This window comes from Tauraco erythrolophus, chromosome 21, assembly GCF_009769465.1.
Source record: "Tauraco erythrolophus isolate bTauEry1 chromosome 21, bTauEry1.pri, whole genome shotgun sequence".
In the NCBI taxonomy this organism is placed as follows: domain Eukaryota; kingdom Metazoa; phylum Chordata; class Aves; order Musophagiformes; family Musophagidae; genus Tauraco; species Tauraco erythrolophus.
Genome location: NC_141485.1, coordinates 5484230 through 5508362, shown reverse-complemented (window position 1 = coordinate 5508362; position 24133 = coordinate 5484230). Strand labels below are relative to the sequence as shown.

Here is a 24133-nt window from a genome sequence, read left to right as displayed (position 1 = left end):
CCATCCGCAAAGCCGGGCACCTCTGTGTGCAGACACTGGCACAGCCCTACACTGACTATTCGGGCCGAGACAAGGTGATGGAGGTCCGCACCGACGCCATCTCGCAGGGTGAGCCAGTGGGGTGCTCCCAGCACCGGGGGGGCGAGGGCTGCCAGTGTGGGCACCAGGCACTCAGCTGCAGCCTCTGCCCCTCCCCAGGTCTGCGCATCCTACTCGTGGACCAGTGGGTCGAAACCGGGGGCACCATGCGAGCGGCCATCCAGCTGGTGGAGCAGCTGGGGGGGGTTGTGGCAGGTAGGAGGGGGGGCACCAACGGGTGCAGCAGGAACACTGCCCTGTACCCTGGGGTGGCCAGTGCTGAGCCCACCCATGTCTCACAGGCGTCGCTGCCATCTGCATCGAGGACAGCGAGGGTGGACGCTGGATCCGGGAGCGCTACAAGTGTGCCCACTGCGTCCCACCCCGCCTGCAGCCCCGCTTCGACCGCCACCAGTTCGGCTGGGAATGACAGGGGGCTGGCACCCCATGTTTTCCCCCGCATCTCTTCGTGGGGCACAAGGCTGCTGGCTCTTCGGGGCAGGAATGCCCAGGGCATCCACCACCCAGTTTAGTTTTTGCCATACCCAAGATGGTGCACCCTTGGAGGCAGCCATCCTCCCCTGGCTCCATCCTCCTGCCTGCCCATGAGCCTGAGGGGCTGCACTTCAGGGCAGGGGGAGCCACAGCCGGCCCTGGCCCCCAGCCCCACACCTTTCTTAAAAAGCATAAAAAAATGTTTTATTAAGACAAATAGGAGCCTGAGGGCATCTCCCCCTGTGAGCGGTACCTGGGTTTGCATAGCTAAGGGAGCCACATGGGCACTCCTGCCTGCCCTGGCTGTAGGTGCCCGGGCAAGCGGGGGGCTGGGGGGTGGCAGGGCCAGCTCCTTGGGGTTGGCCGGAGCCACCCCTCTTTGGTCCAGAGGTGTGAGTGTTGGGGGGGCTGGGGGCTGCCCCCTCACTGGCAGCACTTGGGTTTCTTGCGGGGTGCTGACAGGTACAGGTCGCTCTCGTTGTTGCCGATCCCTGGAGGGGCAGAGGAAGGGTGGGTGGGGGGCTAAGGGGTGAGGGGGGGGCACTCACACAGAGCCGGCCGAGGGTACTCACGCACGGTGTCGGCGATCTTGCGGGCGCTGCTGCGCTCCAGCTCGGCCAGCACGCTGCTCTCAAAGGTCAGTGCCGCCACGCGGAAGAAGAAATCCCGCACGTTCTCCCCTGCCTCGCGGAATGAGACCCCATGAGTGTCCCCCTGCCTGGTGGTACCCTGGAATGTGCATCCCCCTGCCCAGCTAGGGACACACCAGTGAGAGAGGAGACAGCCCAGTACTCTGCCCGCATCTCCTGGGCCACCTTCAGAGCATCCTTCTCTATCAGGCTGTACTGCGCCGGTGTCTGCCAACCGAGCCAGAGAGAGTGGGTGGGTGACGGGGACAGCCCACCAAGCCAGGGTGCAGGTAGCCCACGGGATGGGGGACACACTCACACTCAGGTCCTTCTTGGAGCCCACCAAGAAGAGGATCACGTTGGATGGGTCGTTCTCCTTCAGGGCGTCAGCCAGCCACTGCCTGCATGGGCCACCGTCACCAGCCGGTGGCCGAGCGCTGCCCTCTTTCTCGCACGTCGCAGCACTGCCAGCAGCCCCACACCCTCCCGCCCAGCTCCCACCTCTCCATCCATCCCCACTGCCCCCTGCGCTCATCCCCAGTCCCACCAGGGCCCCTTGGCCATGCGTCACCTACTGTGTGTGCTCCAGGGACGCCACGTCGTTGACATCGAAGACAATGACGATGGCTGGGGGCAAAAGGAAGGGTGAGATGAGGACGGGGACAGCTGGTGGGGTGGGACGCCGTGGGGACCTCACCTTGCGCTCCCCGGTAGTAGGTGGAGGCGATGCACTTGAAGCGCTCCTGGCCGGCTGTGTCCCACCTGGGAGGGGGGGTGGGAGGTGAGGGGGGGCTGCGGGGGTGCACGGGGAGGGGGCTGGTGCCTACTCACAGCTGCAGGCTGAAGGGCACCCCCAGCACCTCGAACCGTTCCATCTCAAAATCCACCCCGATGGTTGCTTTGTAGTTCTTGTCGAAGGTGTCCTTGCAAAAGCTGGGGGGGGGAAATGGGTGTCAGCAGCCCCAGGCTCCTCTGCGCCCCACCCCTGGGGGCTCAGTGTCCCCCAGCCCGGGGGCTGCCCAGCACCAGAGTCCGGCCGGAGTCGGGCTCAACCCGAGGTGCTGCTGCCCTTCGAGGGAGGGGGCGTCTTCCCCTTCCCCCCCCACCCCAAGCCTCCCCAGGGCAGGGTCCCGTTACCGGTTGATCAGGCAGGTCTTCCCCACCGAGAGGTCCCCCACCACAATGATCTTGGAGATCTTGAACCTGCAGAGCAGGGGGACATGTGGCTGCTCAGTGAGGCAGGGGGACCCTCTGCCTGCCCCCCCCCCCGGCCCGGCCCTGGGGGCGGAGGGGTTTGTGGGGTGGGGGGCATCACCCCGCAGCCCCCCACGTCCAGCAGTGCTTTGCAGCCCCGCTCTCCCACCCCACCGCCAACCACAGCCCAGCCCGGACCCCCGTGTTCCCCCCGCGCTGCATTCCTGTGCCGTGACGCAGGGCTCGGCGCACGGGCAGCTCCGCGCCGGCAGCCATGCGCCGCCCGTGCCGGGGACCCTCCATCCGGGGCTGGTGGGGCCATGGGTCCGTCACCCTCCCAGCCCTGGGGTGGGGTCCCCGAATTGCTCGGGACTCACCCCACGGTGCCCGTCCGCTGCTCCTGGCAGGCGCTGGCCACCGTGGGGTGGAAGGCGGGGCGGGCGTGCAGGGCGGCCTCCTTCCGAAAACACTGCGGGGGGGGACAAAGGGGGACCCTGGTGTGACCACGGGGCTCAGTGAGGCCACTCCTGGGCCACTGTTGTCTCCCCCACTCACCGGGGGCAGGTCGGCGATGACCCTGTCCCTGCGGACCGGAGCCAGCACATTCATCGTCCCGCGGGGCCGCCTGGGTGGCCGGGGGGAGTGGGGACGAGACGAGGGTCACCGCGATGCCTGGGGACAGGGAGCAGGGAGCCGCGATGTCCTCGTGTCCCAGCTGTCCCCATATCCCCATGCACAGCATCCTGGAATACAGCTGTCCCTGTGTCCCCAGGCGGGGCTGTCCCCTTATCCTGATTGTCTCCACATTCCCGGGATGTGGCTGCCCCCACGTCCAGGCTGTCCCCACATCCCCAACCATGGCTGTCCCTGTGTCCCAGCCACACCAAGATCACCGGTGTGGCTGTCCCCGTGTCCCAGCTGTCCCCGATGTCCCTGTGTCCCAGCCACCTCCAAATCCCTGGGTACGGCTGTCCCCTTCTCCCAACATCCCAAACGTGCCACTCCATGGTATGGCTGTCCCCATGTCCCAGCCATCCCCACATCCCTGCACACTGGGGTACCACTGTCCCCGTTTCCCAGTTGTCCCCACATCCTAAGCGTGGCATCCCAGTGCACAGCCGTCCCCGTGTCCCGCTGGTCCCCGTGTCCCCAAGTGTGACTGTCCGCATGTCCCATCCATCTCTGTGTCCCCGTCTCCTGCTCACCCCATGTCCTACCGGTCCCCACGCATGCCCATTCCCGTGTCCCATCCATCCCCACGCCCTCGTATCCCACTTGTCCCCATGTCCCACGTCCCTGCGCGTGCCTGTCCCCATGTCCCACCATCCCCGCGCACATCCATCCCCGTGTCTCACCGCTCCCCATGTCTCCCTCCACCCCGCGTCCCCCCTGCACAGTCCCCAAGCACGAACCGCCCCCCAACCCCCCCGCATCCCGGGCCACGGTCAAGCCCTCCCCGCCCCGTCCCGGGGAAGCGGAGCGTCCCCGTTACCGCGAACCTCCCGGCTCTGGTAACGGTGCTCGGCGCTGCACGCCCAGCCCCGGAGGAACCGGCGTCCCGGACACTCCCCCGTCCCTCGCGGGGGAGTGTCCGGGACGCCGGTTCCTCCGGGGCTGGGCCATTGCGCTGCTGCCCACGCGACGACATCCCGGTAATTCCCCTCCCCACAGCCGCTCGTCCCGGTTTCCCGTCGCCGGGGCGGCCGGGGGGGAGGGCGGGGGGGGTGGGTGGGGGGTGGTGGTGGCGAAAGACTACAACTCCCATGAGGCCTCGCGGGGCGGGGAAGGCTGTGCGCATGCGTAGATGAGGCGGACAAGGAGTACTACCATTCCCGGGCGGGCGCCGCGAGATTAGGGGGATCACGTGGAAAAAAATCTCGCGATATTTGGCGCTATAAGCCCGTGCGGCGCGGCGCGGGCGGCCCCTTTCGGCTGCCGCCTGGCCAAGATGGCGCCCAAGGCGAAGAAGGAGGGTGAGCGCTGGGGGCGGCGGGGGTCTATGGCGTGGGAAGAGTCGCGTTAAGGCGTTCCCCGCGGTGCCAGTGTACGCGAAGGGGCCGCGCTGAGCGCGGTGCAGGGTGGGGGGGTGGCTGGAGCGCGGTGCTGGGCCGCGGGCACGTGGGGGCGGCGGGAGAGGCCGTCAGTTCTCTGAGGGAGGGCGGGCCCCGGTCTCGATGTTCAGACTCGTGGGTCTTGGTTTGGTTGGGGGATGGGGGGAGGCGCATGGAGGAGATTTCGACCCCGTTGAGGCGTTTTGGGGGAGGTCTTGGTGGAATGGGGGAGCGTGGAGCGCTTGGAGAGGTCCGGTTCGTTGAGGTGCGTGAGAGGGGCAGCCATGGTATCAATGAGGTATCAATGATTCAGGTATCAATGGCCCGTTAGGGCAGGCGGGGGGCCATGTGGTCCTGCGGATCCCGGTTGTACTGACTGAGCCGTTGTCGTAGCGGTGCCTCCGAAGACAGAGGCGAAGGCAAAGGCGCTGAAGGCCAAGAAGGCCGTCCTGAAGGGGGTCCACAGTCACAAGAAGAAGAAGATCCGCACGTCTCCCACCTTCCGCAGGCCCAAGACCCTGCGACTGCGGCGGCAGCCCAAATACCCCCGGAAGAGTGCCCCACGGAGGAACAAGTATGTGTGGGGTGTTGGGCTCTGCCCTGCTGCAGGGCTTGTGGGGTGGCATCAACCCTGCAGGTCCTGGGGTGACACTTTGCCAGCGTGCTGCCCTGGGAGCTGAGCCCACACATTGGTGGCAGAGTGCTGGGGAGGGTATTTGGGGTGCAGGTGATGATTTCAAGCGACCAAAGCCTGAGAGTTTGTGATTATAACTTTTTTTGGCAACTGATGCACCCCAGACCTTTTCAGATGGTACCTGTGGTATTTGAAAGCACCTGAAGTGCAGAGATGGAGTCTACCAACCTTCTGTTAACTGCAGGGTCTCTCTCCTGCAGGCTGGACCATTATGCCATTATCAAGTTCCCTTTGACCACAGAGTCAGCAATGAAGAAGATAGAGGATAACAATACTCTAGTTTTCATCGTCGATGTCAAGGCAAACAAGCACCAGATCAAACAGGCTGTCAAGAAGCTGTACGACATCGATGTGGCCAAGGTCAACACATTGATTAGGTGAGAACAAGTCATTGGTGAGCCTGAGGTGCTTCAAGAACCTGGAGAGGCTTTTAGCAGAAAATGTGGACACGTGAGTTTCAGCAGTTGTGGTTACTCTCAGGAGGTGTGGGATTAAGCTCCGTAGCATTTTCAGTGTTATTCGAGAAATGCAACGTGTGACTGAGCATGTCTTAGTGGAAGTGGGAAATGTTGGCAGACCAGAGGGTTGACTTCATCAGGGAGCTCTTCTGACACCCAGGAGTTTTGTGCAAATGATGTGAACGTTTTTTATCACTGAGTAAAGTGATGTTTCCAAAGGAACCACTGATGCACACTGCTATAGGAGGAACGTGGAGCAGGTGGGAGGAGTTGTGTGCCTCTGTTCTGATGCCTCCTGTTTCTCTCTAGGCCTGATGGCGAGAAGAAGGCTTATGTCCGACTGGCTCCAGATTACGATGCGCTGGATGTAGCCAACAAGGTGAGAAATCTTTGAAACTGCAGCTCCCGTTAGCTGTCTTGTACCTCCTCCAAACGGTTGTTCTTCCTGGTGTACACGTGAGGTACTTGTGCTTCAAGCACGGCAGCGCTTCTGTGGAGTGTCCTTGGGAGTTAGGTAGGATCCAGGTGTTCAGAAGCAGGACCACGTTGTGTAGCAAAACAGTTCTGCCTGGAAGGTGGTGAGGTAGATTTACTGAGAGAACTGCTGCTGTTCTTCAGTTCCTCCAGCGAGGGGCTCCACTCCACAGGGCTACAAGAGCTCCAGAGTGTTAGCAGGAAGGGTGCAGAATCTGCCCTGCAGCTTCTGAATCGAAACAGTGTTTGTCGATGCAGAGTTCTTGGCCAGCGCTGTTGGCAGCTCCTTAGAACAGGGAGAGATTATGGCAGGGGCACTGCTGCACCGCCACCCTGGGTGATGGAGGGGTTTCTGCCATGCAGGTGGCTGAAAGTGGCAGACAGCTCGGTCGTCCCGGTGGTTGAGGTAGGCAGGAGGCAGCAGGGGAATGTGGCTGTGGATCAGCACAAGGGTCACTGTGCAATACACATGTAAAGCAGTTGTGTAAGGCACTTGGGCAAGTGTGGGAGGAAGAAGCCTGTCCTTGGAGGATAGAAATCCAGGGGCGATGCAGCCCTGGCAGTAACGTCTGTGGTGGAGGCTCTGCCTTTCTGCCGCTGTAACATCTGTTCTAATGTGCTTTGCTTCTTTCCAGATTGGAATCATCTAAACTGCATCTGCTGAGGACTGTACAGACGGGATAATAAACCCTGTGACACCACCGAGGGGCTCTTGTGTTTTGTGACAGCATAGCCCATGTGAAAGAGAGCACTCAACAAACTTTTCGGGCTTCATTTTAGCAAAGTGGGGGGGTGCAGTCCTCCTTCCCTCCAGCTGTAGCCTGGTACTAGGTGGGCAGAGCTGACTGCTCCATGAGAGTCCCACGCCTGGGATCTCCTGGATCACTGACCTGTTCTCTTGTGTGTCAGTAAAGGTGACATGACACTGCTCGGAATCTCAAATATCTCTATTTACCTGAGATGTCTGGTATCCTCCTGCGTTTTGTTGCCCTGTGTCATTAGCATGTGTCTGTGATCAGTGTTCTCGGTGTCCTACATGGCTTCCTTGTGGAGCATTCCGCGGGCTGATGGGTGCCCAGGAGGTAGGTAGTAACCACAACAAATGCCTGTTTGAAGTTCAGATCTGGCAGGAGTGCAGTGCTCTGCCATTTTCCGAGTGTATCAGCTGTTTGCTTATGCTGCAAGCTTCGCGTGACGAAGCCCTCAAGCTAATGCCATCCCAGGGGCTTTGTGTGGGCCTTTTTCTGGCATGATCCCGACTCCCTGTGCTGCAGCCTGTGAATTGCAGCCGAGTTTCCCTGACGCTGTTACTGTTACATTGCCTAGAACTTCACGGGGTTCATTGCTCTCATCAGGGCTGTTTCCAGACTCGCTGCTCTTGCTGCCTTGGCAGTATTCTGCTTCCTCAAATTTGTAGATGGAGCTGGCTTTTCAGAGTGCTTGGAGAGTCACAAGGATGTGGAGCACTGGGTGAGCAGGGAATGTAGCTGGAGTACGGCCAAGCCTTTAGGGGTACTTGCTCTTAAGTAGGTAGGTAGACTTCGCTGAGAAAGATGATGAAAGCTGTGACCAAATATTGATTGGGGTAACTCAGCTCTTGAGCCAGTGGGACACCGAGTTCCTCTGAGCCTCTTGCAAGGAGTGGTGGAGTCCTGGGGCGTTGGGTGTTGGTGGTTTGCAGCCATGTGGAGGATGGTGGTGGATGGAAAGGGGCAGCTCTCCCAATTGCTGCTCTCCAGACCTCAGATTAAAGATTTGTGCTGGGTTGTGTAGCCCTTGGCTTGAGACTCACCTGGTGCTCACAGCTTTAGGTGCTGGGGATGTGCATCTGCCGGGTACACCACAAGCTGCCTGTGCTGGAAGGGCAATGTGGAGGCACTGGGGCAGGCTGTGGGGTGGCTGGGAGGACCAGGAGCTGGGATGGTGGTGTGGAGAGGCCAGCTGGCATTGCACCCTTGCCCTGTCCACGGAGGGTGGCTCTGGGTATTGCAAAGCCTGTGTGCTTGCCTTTATATGGGCAGACCTGAAAGCTGGGTTGGAAGTGGGGGCTGCCTGGAAGCACCCCCTCTTCTCCCTGAGCCCCATGGGATGCTCAGCTGGCCTGGAGGGGAGGCAGGTGATGTTTGTTCCCTGCCTGCTCTAAGGGGTGAGATACTGCCGGGAGGGAAGAGTGCTGCTTCCCCGGGCACTGGTCCCTCTCCTGATCGGCTGGTGCTGTGCAGAGCTCTGCTGGCACCCTGGGCGCAGGCCAGAACCCAGGCTCTTACCCCTCGCCCACCCAAGCCTGGTTCAGGGGCTTGAAACTCAAGAGAGCGAGGGCTGTTGGCAAGTTGTGCAGGACCAGGTGAGGCTGAACAAGAGGCCGCCAAGGCAGCCCCGCTGCTGGGAGTATGGTGGTGTGAGGACCTGGGACAGCCTCGCTCCATCCCGGCCTTGGGTCTGATGTTCTGCTGGCCTGTGGGGTTGAGGGCACCTACCCAACCTCCTGCCCTTGGTCTGGTCGCAGTCTGGGAAGAGGATGAGCAGCAGCAGGGGTTGGGTGGGTCTGGCTGAGCCCTGTGTCTCCTCCTTAGCTGTAGTCACCCCAAGAAAGATGTTGGGGGTGAGAAGGGCCCATCTTGTAGCAAAGCCCATGTCGCTGCTGGGGCGAGGAGCGAGTACGTGCTGCAGCGTGGAGGCTGGGGAGGGATTTCACATCAGCATGACTTGCAGTCTGCCCTGACCCTGTCTCAACTTCGCCCTGTGGCTGCTGCTGTCTGGCACTTTGCTTCCCTGTGTTTGCCTCTTGATCTGGGCTGGCAGCTGGCCCGACCCACAGCTGCCCCAGCCTGGCCAGTGCTGTGCTGCTGGAAGATGCTCCAGCTGGAAGCCAGGAGGGGAACCGGGGGAGAGCCGGGCTCCTTGCTTTGGGAAGCTTTGTCATGCCTGACCCTTCCATGCTGCTGTAAAAGTGGTGGGAGATGGGCTGGTCCCCCTGAGCCTGTGACCTGCTGGGGCAGAGCCGTGTCTGCTCCATGCAGGGAGACAAAGGGAAAGGTACAGCAATCGGGGAGAGGGGAAACCAAGATTTGGGCTTGATGGTGTGGGGTATTTGCAGACGGAGTCGGTGCACAGAGGACATGGTGCCCAAGCTGCAGCTGGGAAGATGCGTAGCTGTCGGGATGTGCTGAGGGTGAGGCTGTGCCCTGCCGGGACTCCCCACAGCTTGGCGCAGGGCTGCTGGGCTCCGCTTTGAGCTGGAAGGGGACAATGTGGCGGGTTGAAGCTGGCATGGGTCCCTGCTCATGCAGTGTCCCAAGTATCACGTCTCTGCTCCAGCTGCTGGGCTGTTAGCACACCCCCCCCATGCCTGCCACGGCATTGGTGTATGCTGGGGAGCTCTGTCAGGATCCCAGCTCTGTGGTGTGTTTCCCAGTGCTCTGGTGGGGGGTGATTCCCCCACTGCTTCCACTTAATCACCGGCTTATTTCAGCTGCGGTGTCTGTCTCTGCCTGAGCTGGGCTGGGGTGGGGTTGGTAGGATGGATCCTGTCCTGGAGCAGGAGCTGGGCAGGAATCCCTCTAAACCCTACTGCTTTCTGCCAGTCCAGCGTGATCCTGGAGCAGTCATGGCATTAGGATTTGCCTTCCCCATGCTCTGGTGCTCCACAGAACTGGCTGGACCGGTTCTAGCCCTGCTCCTCTGGGGCACCTGAACCCCCTTCTCTCCTCTCACTGCTCTGGGAAAGCTGCTGGAGGCAACCTGGTCCTGCTGCTGTGTGAGACCCCAGCACACTCGCAGGGGGCTGGGGCTGGAGCTGTGCTGTGCTGAACTGCTCCGGGGGGATGCGAGCATACAGCAGTCTTCCAGGAAGAGCCCGTGGCCTCACACGGCTTTCCCATGCCAGCTCCACTTCACGTGGCTGCCGGGTGAGTCATGCAGCCCAGCCAGGCTGGGTGCCGCCAGGCCGGAGACAGGCAGGTCAGGGACTGCAGCAAAGCTCGGTACCTCTCCTGGCTCCCTTCCCCTGCTCTCTGCACAGCCTGGGGTCTCCGGAAGAGCCGATGAGTGAGGAGGAGAGGGACCCATCAGTGGGAGGGAGGGGGTCTTGCTCAGGCTCAGCACGGTGCAGCTGGGCTGGTAGGACCCAGCAAGCTTGAGTGCATCCCTGGAGGGTCCCTTGAACAAAGCAAGTGGCAGAAACGTGCCCTCTCCCTCCCCAAGGACTGCCAGCCCTCCACTGGGAACAGGGCATGTCCTCTCCCATGCCTCTGTCCCCCCCATCCTCCTCCTGATGCCACTCAGAAAAGCCAGCGCAGGCGTGCTGCAGCAGCAGTGAACAGACTGATTTTAATGCACGTAACACCCATCATCGCCCTGGGAGGGACTGGTCCCTTCCCTCGCAACCCTCTCAGGCCATCAGCTGCGGAACGCAGCCACCCCTGGCCCTCCAGCTGCCCATGCGGAAGCCAACTTGGGCTGCTTCTCCATCGGCTGTGCCCCAGCTTTGGTGGCGTCCCTGCGGCTCGGCAAAGCTGTCGGGCTGGTCCAGCTGGGAAGCACTTTAAGACAGCAGAGCGGGTGAAGGCAGGGCCCGGGGCCAGGGAGCGAGCCCTAAGGCACATCAGAGCAGGTTTGCAGAACTCGAGAGCTCCAGGAGCCGGAGCCTGGGTCGCCCTCGGCACGCACGTCTCAGTCTATCAGAAACTTCTCACCATCCACGTCTCTCCCCACAGAGCCCTTGCGCAGGGAAGGGAAAAAATCAGAGCGGAGGAGGCGGGAGAAGTACATGAGGATCATGGCGTCGAGCAGCAGGAGGTTGGCGGTGAGGAATGCACCCTGGCCCTGCACCTCCACATAGCGGAGGAAGTACCAGGTGAGGTAAGCCTGAGGTGCCAGGCGGAAGGCGAAGTACATCACCAGGTTGACGTACTTGTTGGCCTCATAGAGCGCCGGGGAAGGCACGTTGCTCATCTTCAGCAGCATGCGGATGGTGAGAAAGATGTTGCTCACCTCCACCAGCAGCAGCAGCATTGCCGCCACCAGGAAACGGCCCGTGATGATGAGCGAGACAAAGGCAGAGATGGCCTGGGGAACACACACAGAAGCAGGGTTAGCTCTCCTTCCCATGGGGGAGGTGAGTTCTTCCCCACCAGGGTCTGGGCATACTCAAAGTGGCAGCAGGCAGTGCTTCTCCCACACCCCCAGAGATCCCAGCAGCTCCCCAGGCATTTCGGCTAAGGAAAAACCAGTCTGGAGAGCCAGTTCCCCCAGGACCAAGTTACACTTCCTTGAGCTGGGACCAGCCTTCGGCTCTACCCTATCCTGGTGCGGCAGCCAGTCTGGCTCCTGGCACTCAGAGCCGATGCTGGCACGCGTCCTGCCCCATCGGGCGCCCTTGCCTTGTGTGCAGCCTACCTGGCAGCCATGGTGAGGTGGAGAGAAGGGCTCTGGCTTGCCCCGCTGTAGCTCACGGAACCTGCATGAGCCAAACCCCAGGGTGCGTGGCAGCCCCAGCCCCCCTGTGCTGTGATCCATCACCTCCCTGGGGCCGTACTCACCATGGCATGGTGCACCAGGTACTCCCAGGAGGAGCGGGACTGGTGGTTGAAGATGATGTCAAGGCTGTCGTGGATGAAGTAGCCTGTTGGATGAGGGAGAGCGTTGAGGGGGTCTGGCTTGTGCACCGTCACCCGCTGCGGTAAGGGGGAGCAGCAGGAGGGGCAGGGTGGTGGGACTGTGCTCCGGGCATCAGAAATGCCTCTGCCCCGGCTCAGCATGGGGAGATGGCTGGGCCTCAGGGACTAGCAGCCCGTGGGCTCCGTGCTCGTGATTAAGGCAGGAGGCACGGAGAGTGGCCCGGCCCTTGAGCTGGGGGCTCAGCCCGGGCTGGACAGGCAGAGCCCGGCGAGGTGGCCGTGGCCATGGCCCTGCCTGGCCCCTTACCCGAGGAGAAGCAGACCAGTAGGTGCCCTGAGACGCTGTAGCCGTCCTGGATGTCGGAGAGCAGCTCCGGAGAGTGCCAGAGGCTGGGGGGAGAGGAGGGAAGGGGGCTCAGCCAGGGCGCTGGGCTGGGGGGACCCGGGGACCCCCAGTGTCTCCTCCCCTAGGGGCTGCACCCCCGGGGTCGTGCTCCCGCGGGGACCCGGAGCCCCGGTCAGGGTGCTCCCCGTGCCCCTGCCCGCCCCCCCTCGGTGCCCGGTACCTGAAGAGGGCCCATAGCCCGGCCAGCACGGAGTGTGCGAAAGAGACCAGGAGGTTCCGCCAGCGCCAGGCGCGGCCGGGGCGGCTCCGCACGGCGGCGGGCCGGGGCAGCGCCAGTGCCGCCCGCCGCAGCGCCCCGAAGAGCGCCACGCTGCCGCCCACCAGCGCCGCCGAGGGCGCCCGCCAGCCCGGGCCCATCGCGCCCAGCTCCGGGGGCTCGGGGCGCGCGGCGGAGCGGGGGGGCGGGGCCGAGGGGGCGGGGCGGAGCTGACCACGCCTCCCCGGTTGGCCACGCCTCCCGGCCGAGCGCGCCTGCGCGGGAGGGGGCGTGCGGGTCCGCGCGGGGCCTTGCACGCGCGGGGCGTTGCACGCTCGTGTGCAAGGCGCTGCACCGTGGTTGCGGGTGCGCACGGGGTGCCGCGCTTGTTGCTGCTGCGGGCTGCTCGTGTGCGTGCCCGGCGTTGCACACGGGCGTGCAAGGCGTCGTACGCGTGGCTGGCGGGTGTTGCACGCGTGCAGGGCACGGCGTGGCTGCCCTGGGCAGCGCAGGAGGGTGGGCACAGCATGTGCATGGCAGGTGTTACGCCTCTGTGCTGGGCCCTGCACATCTGTCCCGGTACTGCGCAGCTGGCGCGGCCCGCCGCCCGCTGGGGTGTGCGCAGCGGGCACGCACAAACAGCCCACGCGTAGGCATGGGAGGACCCCGGGAACGGGGCGCGAGGGGGTCAGGTGTCCCCTAATATCAGCATGGCAGCAGGGTGAGGCTGGCTCTGTGGGCACTTGCGACACTGCTGGGTCCTGCGTGGGGGTCCTGCCCCATCGCTTTTCCGCCCCTCCGATGCAGGACACTGGGCGCTGTCTGGCGCAAGGGGGGCTGACACCCCCGTTCCCCGATGAGCCGGGCTGGGTGTCGCTAGATGGCAGCATGGCCACGTGGCGGGGCCTGGAGGGGGCATTGCCACCGCTGTCCCTGTCCCCGCTCCAGGACAGGGGCAGCCACCCCTGGGTGCGGGGCACGGACCCCCTTCCGTGCTACAGGTGCCACCATGGCTGGCCCCAGGGGTACTCGTGGTGCTGGGGGTCTAAAGCGGGTTAGGGGGTGCAGGGGGAGGACCCTACAGCAGCAGAGCCCCCCGGGATGGCTGCTCCCCCCACCCCGGGGCTGTGGGGCAAGAGGCTGCTGCAGGCACTGCCGCTCCCTGGGGGTGCGGAGGGTCCTGCTGGCACCCCTCAGCCTGGGGGCAGCAGGGTCGGGGCACCCCAAACCCCTCTCCAGAGGTGCTGCCCAAGGGCAGCCTGGTCCCCGTGGCACTGGGGTGCCCACCAAGCGGGGGGCCCAGCCAGGCAGCGATGTCACCCTCTCTCCCGGCCGAAGCAGGGAGCCCCATGCCCCGCACAGGAGGCAGGGGACGGACGGGTGCGGCCCGCGGTGTTTTGTCCGCCGGCGGCCGCCGTAGCGGATCCCGGAAGTGTCTCCATGGAGACGGGAGGAGCCCGCGCCCGGCTGCGGCAGTGATGGAGAAATACGAGCGGATCCGGGTGGTGGGGAGAGGGGCCTTCGGGTGAGGGCGGCTCCGGGATCCCGGACGTTTTGGGGGTGTGGGGAGGATCTCCAGGTCTTTTTACGGCGGCATCGCGTGTGCTGGGAGCGCCGGGCGTACGGCCCCGCGGAGAGGGGCGGGCGGCCGCGGGCCGCGTTGCCATGGCAACGAGGCGCACATGCCCTGTCGCCATGGCAATGAGGGGGTCAGCCGGCATGCGGCACCCGGTGGGGGGTGGTCCAGGCCCTGGCTGTTGCCATGGCGATGGGGTGACACGGCACTGGGGGTGCGATACACGGCGGAGGGGAATTGCAGACCGTTACCATGGCAACAGGGAGGCAGAGGCCATGTGCCACCCCAGGGGGGTGGCCCGGCCCTGTGTCCCTGCCCCATTCCCCCGGCTGAGTCCCTGTCCTCATCCCGCAGCATTGTGCACCTGTGCCTGCGCAAGGCTGACCAGAAGCTGGTGATCCTGAAGCAGATCCCGGTGGAGCAGATGAGCAAGGATGAGCGGCTGGCCGCGCAGAACGAGTGCCAGGTCCTCAAGCTGCTCAGCCACCCCAACGTCATTGAGTACTATGAGAACTTCCTGGAGGACAAGGCACTCATGATTGCCATGGAGTACGCCCCAGGTGGGTCCTGATCTTCCCCAGTGCCTGCAGCTGGTTCCTTGGCAGGTCCAGGAGATGCCAAGCCCTCCACTTTTCTTGGTTTGAGCTGCTGTGGCCCTGTGTTGTGCTCCTTGTAAAGATTCTGCACCTTGGACCCCCGAAGAGTCCAAACATGTCTGTCTTGAGCAGACATAACCATTAAAGCTTTTTGCAGAAAAGGATCTGGGTGTCCTGGTGGAGGCCAAGTTGACCATAAGCCAAGTGAATGAGCACTGGCATAGGTTGTAGAGAGGTTGTGCAGTCACCATCATCGGAGATATTCAAAAGACAGGTTGTGGTCCTGGGCAACCAGCTCTAAGTGGCCTTGCTTGAGCAGGGGGTTGGACCAAAGGACCTCTCCAGGTCCCTTCCAACTCAGCTGGTGCATGATTCTGTGATGATATGCCTTACACTTGCTAATCATGTCAGAAACAGAGATTTCTAACTCTTATGTCGCTGTTAAGTGTGATACCATCTGCCCTTGACTTAGGTTTCACATACATTTCCCTGTGTCAGCTTTTGGCCATGTTGTTGGTCCCACAGTTCTGTGTGGGAAGGCGTGATTCCTAACGAGATTTGCTGTGGAGTTTAAGGTTAAATCAAGATTTGCATAAGAGTTTGTTCAAAGTTGCATGTGAGCCCTGCACCTGGACCTCCCCTTCTCGACAGGGGCCTCTCAGTGCCACGTGGCCTCTTGGACTGCAAGAATTCTCTTTTGCAGAACAGGCTTATCTTGTTCTGCCATCGAGCTTTGTGTCCTCCTCCTCCAGGAGCTGTAATTTTAGCGTTTCTTTTCCTGCTGCATTTGACAATATGTCAACAGTAACTTCTCTCTTGCCTTTTCTTCGTTGCACCAACTATGCTGCTGTTCTCCACACAGTTTCAGGAGCATCGGAGGACGTGCTGCGTATCCCACCACAACGTGCTCTTTGCCATGTGCTTGGCTTCTTAAGATGCCGTGGCTAAATTCCCCTGTTTTTTAGCCCAGGATCGCGCTGCCCTGTGCAGCCACCCTTGCCGATAGCCCGTTGTCATTCTTTGCAGGGGGCACGCTCGCGGAGTTTATCCATAAGCGCTGTAACTCCTTGCTGGATGAGGATACCATCCTGCACTTCTTCGTGCAGATCCTCCTGGCTCTTCACCATGTGCACACCAAGCAGATCCTGCACCGCGACCTGAAGACTCAGAACATCCTCTTGGATAAACATCGCATGATCGTCAAGATCGGAGACTTTGGTATCTCCAAAATCTTGAGCAGCAAGAGTAAAGCCTACACGGTGAGTGGGTTTGCAGGGGAGCTACTTACCATGATGGCAGCGGGCTGGAAACTCTGGCCTTGGCTCACGGTAGTCTCAGGGAAGCGGCTGTAGGCAGCGAGGTTGGATGTAGCATACTTGCAGTAGGCCACATCCATGTGCCACACTGCTGCTTTGCTCTTTGGGGTTTATACAGGCTGATGTCTTCATGCCCAAGTTTGTTGCAGCTCTGTGGGCTGCAAAAAGGTGAGAAAGACCTATGTGCCCAAGCCTGGAAGGGAATGGGGTGTCTGGTGAGCGTAAACAGGGTTCCTGCCACTGTCACAGTGGGAGGGGTGGTGTTTGCAGGCTCGTCTGACACATACTTGGCAACTGAATTCCTGCCTGTGCCCTGCCTTGTCTTAACCTCTCTCTGCTTGAGACTTGAGTGTCATCCCCACCTGGTCTAATCCGACCAGACGTTTATGTCACGCTTGTTGCTCTGGGCTCTGACTCTCTCAAGTGGATAGGAGCAAAATTAGAGGTAATCTCTGTACGTGCAAGGGAGGTCACCAGAAAGGCAAATCCTCCTGTTTTTTACTGAGGTTGTCAGGCAGATGTTGACACCAGAGAACAAATGCCCAGTTCCACTAAGCTTTGGCTGGTCATGCTCTAGCCAGCCTGTGCACTGGGCTTTAAACTGAGCCTTTCTCTTTCCACCTCCCTGCCCCCATTCCACAGCATCATGGTAAATGTCTTTGTCTCTTCTAGGTTGTGGGAACTCCGTGCTACATCTCCCCGGAGCTCTGTGAAGGGAAGCCCTACAACCAGAAAAGTGATATCTGGGCTTTGGGCTGTGTGCTGTACGAACTCGCCAGCCTCAAGAGAGCTTTCGAAGCTGCGGTAAGAGGGATATGGTTTACGCCTGGTGCAGGGAGCCGTGGCCTCTTACAGAGGTGAAAATGCATGCTTGGCTCGCTCTTCTCACTGAGCCTGGAGGTGTGAAGGCAGAGGGTAGTGCTGAGAATTTCTTGCTCCTTGGCCTCACCTCTGACTGCCCAGCCACTGTATGTCTCTCTCTCTCTCGTCTTCTCTCCAGAATCTTCCTGCCTTAGTATTGAAGATCATGAGCGGGACGTTTGCCCCAATATCAGATAGATACAGCCCCGACCTGCGCCAGCTCATCCTCAGCATGCTGAACCTGGATCCTTCCAAGCGGCCCCAGCTGAATGAGATCATGGCCCAGGCCATCTGCATTCGGCCCCTTCTGAACCTCTACACTGATGTGGGCAGTGTCAAAATGAGAAGGCAAGTGGTCCTGTGACCTTAGTGTCCCTTGGGAGGGGCTGCCACAGCCCACGACATGTCTGACCAGCTCGCTGTCTCCGTTACGAGCTCCGAAGAGAGCGTTGCCCCCGTGCAGCTCTTCCGTGTTACCCAACGTGCAGCTGCTGTGGGCTGAGCCTGGCCCAGTGGCCTGGGGCCACGGCAGGTGCCATGGCAGGCGTGAGCTTGTCATCGCAGTAGCAGTGAATAGAGAGTTGTGAGCTCTGGGGAAGCAAACTGATGCCAACTTCCCTCTCTCAGATGGTTTAAAGCACCCACTGAGGCAATTCCGTGAGCTATTCACCTGTGGCTTATGCTGTAGCTCTGCCCAGACCTGTGGTTCAGGGCTCTGCAGGACCTCTGGGGCCAAGACGGCACTAAGGACTGGGTTTTGGTTTGGCAGGCCTGAAAAACCCATGGCTCCAGTGCCCACAGTGACCCACAGCCGGACGGGGGGACTAGTGACCAGTGCCAGGCCGAGGGGTGAGTCTTGGCACGGTGTGTTCCACACAGTTCCATTCGGAAGGACCCTTTCCTTTGAATGACAGAGGGTCAAAGAGGCACTTAAGCTTCCGGAGAGAAGACATTAAGAGACATAACCAGCCTTGGACTGGTGCTGGTCTGGCCCGGCTAGCTGGCAGGCAGCTCTGCTGACACCCAGACTGGCTGGTGTCGTTTCTTTTCCTGTGGGAGGACAGTCAGGGCTCTGCGTCGATGATTTCTCTTTGACACACAGGTCTTCGAGGTGGTTCAGCCAGGACAGGAATCCCTCCTCCGCTGTCGTCCATCTACACCTGGGGGAGCGGGATCACCACCCCCCTCCGCCTGCCCATGCTTAACACCGAAGTGGTGCAGGTGTCTGCTGGCAGGACGCAGAAGGCTGGGGTCACCAAATCGGGGCGGCTCATCATGTGGGAGGTGAGTGACGGGGAACCTGGGGCAGGCAGTGGCCCTGGAAGCCTCGGATGTGCAATTTCTGAGGAGGAGACGTTTCTGCTCACTGCGTAGGCTCTGGCACTGCGTGCCCCAGGACCACTGTCCAGTCCAGGGTGTGGGTAACACTGCTGAGCCTGTGGGAAGGGGCTCATCTGAGTTCTCCGACCCAGCTCTTGCTGCACAGAGGTGCAGCAGCCCACATGGCTTCTCTCCTCCAGGCTCCCCCAATGGGTGCTGCGGGAGGACCTTCTCTCCCAGGAGCCACTGAGCAGCTCCAGCCTCAGTTTGTGTCCCGCTTTCTGGAGGGCCAGTCTGGTGTGACCATCAAACACGTGTCCTGCGGTGATCTTTTCACGGCCTGCCTCACAGGTGAGCTGCTGCCTCCTGCCTTCACCCAGCTGACTCCCAGACCTCTGCGTGGCAGCTGGCTTGCAAACGCAGCGTGACTGCCTGGGGACCTGCTCGGAGAGCGACCCGAGAGCTGCACTGGGCTGGGGTGACACAAAGACCTCCGTGGCCTCTTGTGTAACATCAGGTGGAGGTCAGAAATGGCAGACACAGTCCTCCTGTGATGCCACACTGGTCAACTTGGTCCCAAACGTCTGTGTGGTGTGAGGAGGGCCACAAATTTGTGTTTCTGGCTGCCAGAACTGGCCTGTACAGCAGGGACTGCAGTGTGAGGAGTGTCTGGGAAGTTCAGCCTTTCTCTGTCACACACTGTGAGTGTGACACAGACGCAAACAGTGACCAGTCGTTTGTGAGAGGTCAGCGTGTGCTCCTGCAGGGCTGGTTGTCAGCCACAGGAAGGCAGGGTCTGAACCCCCTTGGAGTGGGCCAGGAGGTATTCTGGCTGGAAAGGGAGCACACGCACCAGCCCAAGGCTGTATTTGTGGAGCAAAACCCTCCCAATGATCCTTTGGGAGCCTTGTTTGTACTTCTGCTGGGGATCAGGGCTGCAAACAACAGATATGCAACCGGCAAACTTCGTAGGCATGTGTTTGTCCTACCTCTCCTTGTTGTTTCCTGCCACCCCTCTGCTGGGCGGCTGCTCCGTGAGTGCCTCTGTGTATTTAACACCTTGGCAGACCGTGGAATTAGCAGCTCCTGCGTACACAGCTGCAATAATGTTATCTCAGCGCTCTCCTGTCATCTGCTGTTTGTTTGGCGAGTTGTCGCAGCATGTTGAGGCTGCTGCTCGCGCTCTGGAAGCTTGCTGAACGCCTCTGGCCCCCCCAGCAAGTTATGAGTCAGAGTGGGTCCGGGCAGAGCCGCTGTCCTGGGAGACACAACCAGCCACACAGGCTGTGTGCGCCTTGCGGGGCATCACGTGTGCCAGTAACACGACTTCTTTCTGCTTTTCCAGACAGGGGGATAATCATGACTTTCGGCAGCGGCAGCAATGGCTGTTTGGGGCATGGAAACTTCACGGACGTAAGCCAGGTTTGTCGTGAGGGTGCTGGGCATGCCGCTCCCCCGGGGTAGAGGATGGATCATGCTTTCTGCGCCACGTGAGAGGGCTCATCCCAGCTCCAGGGATGTGCATCCCAGGCGTGCTCTGGCATCTGACCCTCTCCCCCTCCTCTCGCTGTCACTGCGAGTTTTAAAAGACCCAACCTGCCTCTCTCTTTCTTTCTCCCCCCCTGCACAATGATCCCTTTGAGCGTGGGGGAAATCAAGAGCTGCCTTGTGGTTGCTGTTGGCAGGCACCCAGCTTGGAGCCTGCCTGCAATCACACACCTGCCTGCCTCGCTCTTGGCCTGCAGCTGCCAGGGTTCACTGGGAAAAGTTATTTTTCAAAAGAGCCAGTATTTAAAGAAGAGCTGTGTGTTTCCGATTGGCTCGCCACACTAGGGCTGAGGGCCCGTCGCTCCCTTCCAGCTTCTTCCTCGCCTTCCCTCGGATGTGGCAGCAGCCGATGGCTTCCAGCCGAGCCCAGGGATCGGTTGCTGTTTGTCGCTGTGGTCAGCTGGTTCCTTCGGTCCTGCTCTGTCCGGAGCCGAGCTGTGCGTGGTGCTTATTGCTGGGGAGGGCCCAGCTGGGAGCAGCAGCCAGGTCCCAACAAATGGTGCTTTTCACTTGGAGAAGATAATGAGAATGAGGCTCGCTGTGGCCAGGTGTCAGATCTGACAGCAGGTCACAGCAGGGGCTGGGCAGAACGCGGAGATCCTGGTCTCTCCATACCCTAATGAATATCTCACAGCTCCTCTGCACAAGAGCCTTTCAGCCAACACATCCTGCACCAAGCCCCTGCCTGCTCAAAGCGTGCGTTAACAGCCCCTGGCACTCCCCACATGGGCAGGGGGGCGAATCCCAACCCTTCGGCTGAACCTACTCCCTCTCCAAACCGTTGCGCTGGCTCCTTTCTTCCGCCCCGGAGATGTTTGCGTTATCTTCTGTGCTGTGCGCACGTAGTCTCTAAACCCTTTGAAGACTGTTTGGAACAAAAAAAAAAAATTCTTTGGTGTTTGTGTTGGATGAAAACTGGGATGCTGCCAGCTCTGTGTTGAGGCTGGGGGGGCCGGGTGGGAGGGATGGGAGCAGCCGGGCAGGCTGGGAGGTCTCGGCTGATGGCTGCTGCTCTTCCCCTGCCAGCCCAAGATCGTGGAGGCCCTGCTGGGCTACGAGATGGTGCAGGTGGCCTGTGGCGCGTCTCACGTCCTGGCGGTTTCCAACGAACGGGAAGTGTTTGCCTGGGGCAGGGGGGATAATGGTAAGAGATGTCTGCTTTGCAAAACGGGGCTTGTGCTTTCCATTGCCTGTTCCTGCTCCCCTCGCTGGCCCTGCTTGCCCACAGTCCTTTCCAGATGTGCCAGGCTAGGTGGGCGTGGAAGAGTTGCAGCTGCTTCACTGCATACCAGGGCCCCCACGCTTTGGGTTTCGCTGCCTTTCCTGGCCACAGGTCCCAGGATGGGCTCTTGCAGCAGCTGTGTCAATGCCGTTGTTCATGGAGGTGTGCTCAGGTTGTGTGTTGCCATCAGCCGTGCCCTGCTTTGTTCCTCCTGCCAGGTCGGCTTGGGCTGGGTACTCTGGAGTGCCACAACTCGCCCCAGCAGGTCACGGTCCCGCCAGACCACGAGGCTCAGAGGGTTGTCTGCGGCATCGATTCCTCCATGGTCCTCACAGTGAAGAACCAGATTCTTGCTTGTGGGAGCAACAGGTAAGGGGGTGAGGGTCTGTGCTCCAGAGCTTGCCTACAGCCTCCTGGGCCTGTCTGGCCCAGGAAGAGGGAGCAGGAGGCATCTCTGCGTGATCCTACTCTCCAGTGTGTTGTTACTGGTGATGCAGTTATGCTAGGACAGGATTTGTCTCCGGGGTGTCTGTGCCAGGCTGCATTCAGCCGCTCTGAACTGTGCTTTTCCCCACGCAGGTGTAACAAGCTGGGCCTGGATCGGATCAGCTCGGCAGAGGAGCCTTCCCCGGAGGACCAGGTGGAAGAGGCCACTGTGTTCACATGTGTCCAGTCATCCCCCTTGAACCAAGAGCCGATTGTGTGTGCTGACATCGGTACAGCGCACTCGGCTGCAGTCACGGGTGAGGGTTGTGTGCCCAAATCTCTGAGGGGCGACCTGCATTTTCGCTGTCGCTCCTGTGACAATGGGGTTCAGTGGCTTCAGTGCATCCTCGGGTGACACTCAGTTGTTTCTCTCCTCTCTGTTGTCAGCTTCTGGCCAGTGTTACACCTTTGGGAGCAACCAGCACGGGCAGCTGGGCACCAACTCCTGCCGCAACAGCCGCATACCCCACCTGGTTGTGGGGCTCCAGGCGATGAAGGTCACCGTGGTGGCTTGTGGAGATGCCTTCACTGTGGCCATTGGAGCAGGTGAGGCTGAAACCCGCATGTCCTGGGCTGCAGCAGGCCCTGGCTTTCCTCTGCCTGCAGTCCATGGTGTGGCCTTGGAGATAGCCCAGGGTGGTACCAGAGAGACGAGAGACCTGTTCGCTGGTGAGCTCTGTATGCCCCAACATGTATATATCCCTCTGCAGATGGTGAGGTGTGCACATGGGGGAAGGGAGCCAGAGGACGCCTGGGACGGAAGGACGAGGAAACGGGAGCACCGAGGCCAGTACAGCTGGAGGAGACACATCCATACCTGGTGACCTCCGTAGCCTGCTGCCACGGGAACACACTGCTGGCAGTAAAGCGTGAGTAGAGGCTTCGTTATCGTGATTCCGGCCATGAGGGCTCAGCCAGACATAATGCCTTGTGACCGGAGCCGTACCGAGTAACCCTGGCACGTAAACTCTGTGTTATTCCAGTCCCTCTAGAGCAGTAGGTGAGTAGAAATAACTTGAAGCCCATAAAAACTCCCTTTCTATGATGCAGCACTGTGACACTGCCACTTCCACTGGGGAGCAAAGGGGTGGCAGAGGCAGTCTCATGCGCTCCCAGGCAGGTGTGCTGGCCAGGCTGCGGTCGGTGGGGAGCTGGTGTGCTGGCGGTCCACCGAGTATCCAAAAAGAGCAGCTCTCTAATTGATGCTGCTGAAATAGAAACTGCTATTTGAGGCGTCATTTTGGCTGCTGGCTTTCCATTGTGGTTTGGAAAAGATAGTGATGGTTTGGTGGTTCTTCTCTGCTTGGGCCAAAGGCAGCATCGTTGCACAGTTAAAACGTGCCCATGGCGTGACCTGCCCTTCCGTTGCCTGGATGTAGGATGGGAGCCTGGCCCAGACTGCTGGAGGGGCCTTTCTTCCTCCTCTGCCAGGCCGATTATGGCCTCAGTGCTGGGCTGAGGGATTCCAGTCCCAGCCCACTTCAAGGAGGCTAATTACACCCCGGAGGGGAGGAGGCCCAGCTGACTACCCCGGCACACCGGAATCGGCTGTGGCTCCTGTTCCTTCCCTGCGAGTGCCGAGCTCTCACGTGATGTGTGCTGCCACGTGAAGGGGATGGGGAATGGCTGAGTCCCCAGGCTCGGGAACAAGTAGGGCATTTGTCACGGGAGTAAAAGGGTTTTGTTTCTTCAGGAAAGCTGCAGGCTGCTCTCCCCTTCCGCTGCCAAAGTCACCCTGTGCTCCATGGCAGCTGGTTTGTGGGCTCCCACCTGCATCACCGTAAGAGCAGGGACTGAGCACGTAGCCCCCACCATGGCCTCACTGCTGTCCCTCTGCACTGCCCAGGCTGACATCCCGACCCTCCTTCCCTCTGCTGGAAGTACCAGCTCAGCAGCAGTGGTGCCAGGGCAGCAGCCTCGCCTGCTCCAGCGTCCCTCAGTAACCAGGGTGCAAAAAGCATCGGGAGCTCTGTGAAAAGCTGAGATCTGACTTTGGGCTTTCACGCAGCTCAGTCTGCCTGGAAACCTCTCCAGGGAGAACACAGGAGCCGCTGACACGTTTGGTGTCATTGCTGCTGTCAGCTGTGGCTGCGATCCGGCCTGGAGAGGGTGCTGGCACAGGCAAGCGGTGCTCCACCTTTGGGGTGGCAGTTCTGCACCGCTCTGCGGTTTCCTCCCATGTGGCCAGCACTGTTTTTGACTGGCTTGGACTTCTGCCCACTTTATCATGAGGCCGCTGCTGCGCCCTTTTCTCAATCCCACTGCAAACACAGGAATAACTGGGAGAAGCCAGGCATGCTGGAGAGGAGGAGGAGGACGGCGCAAGCCTCAAGAGACTGCATTTCCTCCTGCTTGGGCTCTGTATGCTGGGCATTGCCTCCTGCTTGTGCCACTACTGAGGCCTTGCAGCAGCTTCCTGGGGTAGTGGGAAAGGGATTGTGGTGCCCATCTGTTGGGTATCTGGCCTGCTTGGGGCCAGGCTCTCTGTAGCTTCATCGAGATGGTGGGTTATGGTTTATTCTTAGTCCTTGCCCTTTGTGTTTCAGCTGCCGTGGAAGAGTCACCTTCCCAGTGAGTTTTAGCTGAGAGGGACCATATCCAGCCTCGTCATATAGAAGCGGAGACACTTCCAGCCGCCTGGCATGCCTGCCCTTGCTGCTGCATGCTACGGCCTGGCTTGGACCTGCATCCCTGGACTCAGGAGCTCCTCAGCTGTGCTCTGAAGGCACTGGTTTGGAAACAAGGAGCTCCTAACGATGGTTCCCATGGAACCGGAGCTGGTCTCGCTTACTGAATCAACGAGGGTTACTGTGAACCTCCAGTGCCTGAGAGCTGCTGCCCTGGAAGTTGCAGATGTCCCTGGAGTTCCGGCGCTGTGGTCAGGAGGTCCTGCTGGGGCTCTGCCCTTCCCTGCT

General features: G+C 60.7%; 4 protein-coding genes and 2 non-coding genes across 9 annotated transcripts; 4 read left to right on the top strand and 2 right to left on the bottom strand.

Moving 5' to 3' along the window:
- Positions 1–730: 730 nt before the first annotated feature.
- On the bottom strand, positions 731–3018 carry RAB34 (RAB34, member RAS oncogene family). 4 transcript variants are annotated; one of them, XM_086624388.1, is made up of 10 exons: positions 2952–3018; positions 2774–2865; positions 2340–2405; positions 2034–2135; positions 1900–1964; positions 1778–1829; positions 1522–1603; positions 1340–1430; positions 1150–1253; positions 731–1064 (listed from the first exon to the last, which is right to left on the bottom strand). In XM_086624388.1, the coding sequence occupies exons 1-10, from the start codon at positions 3003–3005 to the stop codon at positions 756–758; spliced, it is 1017 nt and encodes a 338-aa protein (XP_086480514.1). In that variant the 5' UTR covers positions 3006–3018; the 3' UTR covers positions 731–755. The 4 variants fall into 4 exon arrangements, with proteins under 4 accessions (XP_086480514.1, XP_086480515.1, XP_086480516.1 ...); XM_086624390.1 differs by having other exon boundaries at positions 952–1064; positions 1146–1253; XM_086624389.1 differs by lacking the exon at positions 2774–2865.
- Positions 3019–4323: 1305 nt separating this feature from the next.
- On the top strand, positions 4324–6776 carry RPL23A (ribosomal protein L23a). Its single transcript, XM_086624595.1, has 5 exons — positions 4324–4369; positions 4841–5021; positions 5342–5518; positions 5909–5978; positions 6709–6776. The coding sequence occupies exons 1-5, from the start codon at positions 4345–4347 to the stop codon at positions 6721–6723; spliced, it is 468 nt and encodes a 155-aa protein (XP_086480721.1). The 5' UTR covers positions 4324–4344; the 3' UTR covers positions 6724–6776.
- On the top strand, positions 5168–5241 carry LOC147527257 (small nucleolar RNA Z17). Its single transcript, XR_015222771.1, has one exon. It is a non-coding gene; the product is annotated as a small nucleolar RNA Z17 (small nucleolar RNA).
- LOC147527256 (small nucleolar RNA SNORD42) lies at positions 5767–5833 on the top strand. The gene has a single exon (XR_015222782.1). It is a non-coding gene; the product is annotated as a small nucleolar RNA SNORD42 (small nucleolar RNA).
- A 3619-nt stretch (positions 6777–10395) lies between the features above and the next one.
- TLCD1 (TLC domain containing 1) lies at positions 10396–12454 on the bottom strand. Its single transcript, XM_086624750.1, has 4 exons — positions 12258–12454; positions 11999–12081; positions 11614–11696; positions 10396–11140 (listed from the first exon to the last, which is right to left on the bottom strand). Exons 1-4 carry the CDS (start codon positions 12452–12454, stop codon positions 10745–10747), a joined length of 759 nt encoding a protein of 252 aa, XP_086480876.1. The 3' UTR covers positions 10396–10744.
- Positions 12455–13771: 1317 nt separating this feature from the next.
- NEK8 (NIMA related kinase 8) lies at positions 13772–23793 on the top strand. The gene is made up of 15 exons (XM_086624700.1): positions 13772–13818; positions 14224–14429; positions 15492–15724; positions 16454–16585; positions 16782–16990; positions 17412–17491; positions 17745–17926; positions 18163–18313; positions 19308–19384; positions 20537–20654; positions 20951–21101; positions 21312–21475; positions 21606–21764; positions 21929–22087; positions 23765–23793. Exons 1-15 carry the CDS (start codon positions 13772–13774, stop codon positions 23791–23793), a joined length of 2097 nt encoding a protein of 698 aa, XP_086480826.1.
- Positions 23794–24133: the final 340 nt, after the last annotated feature.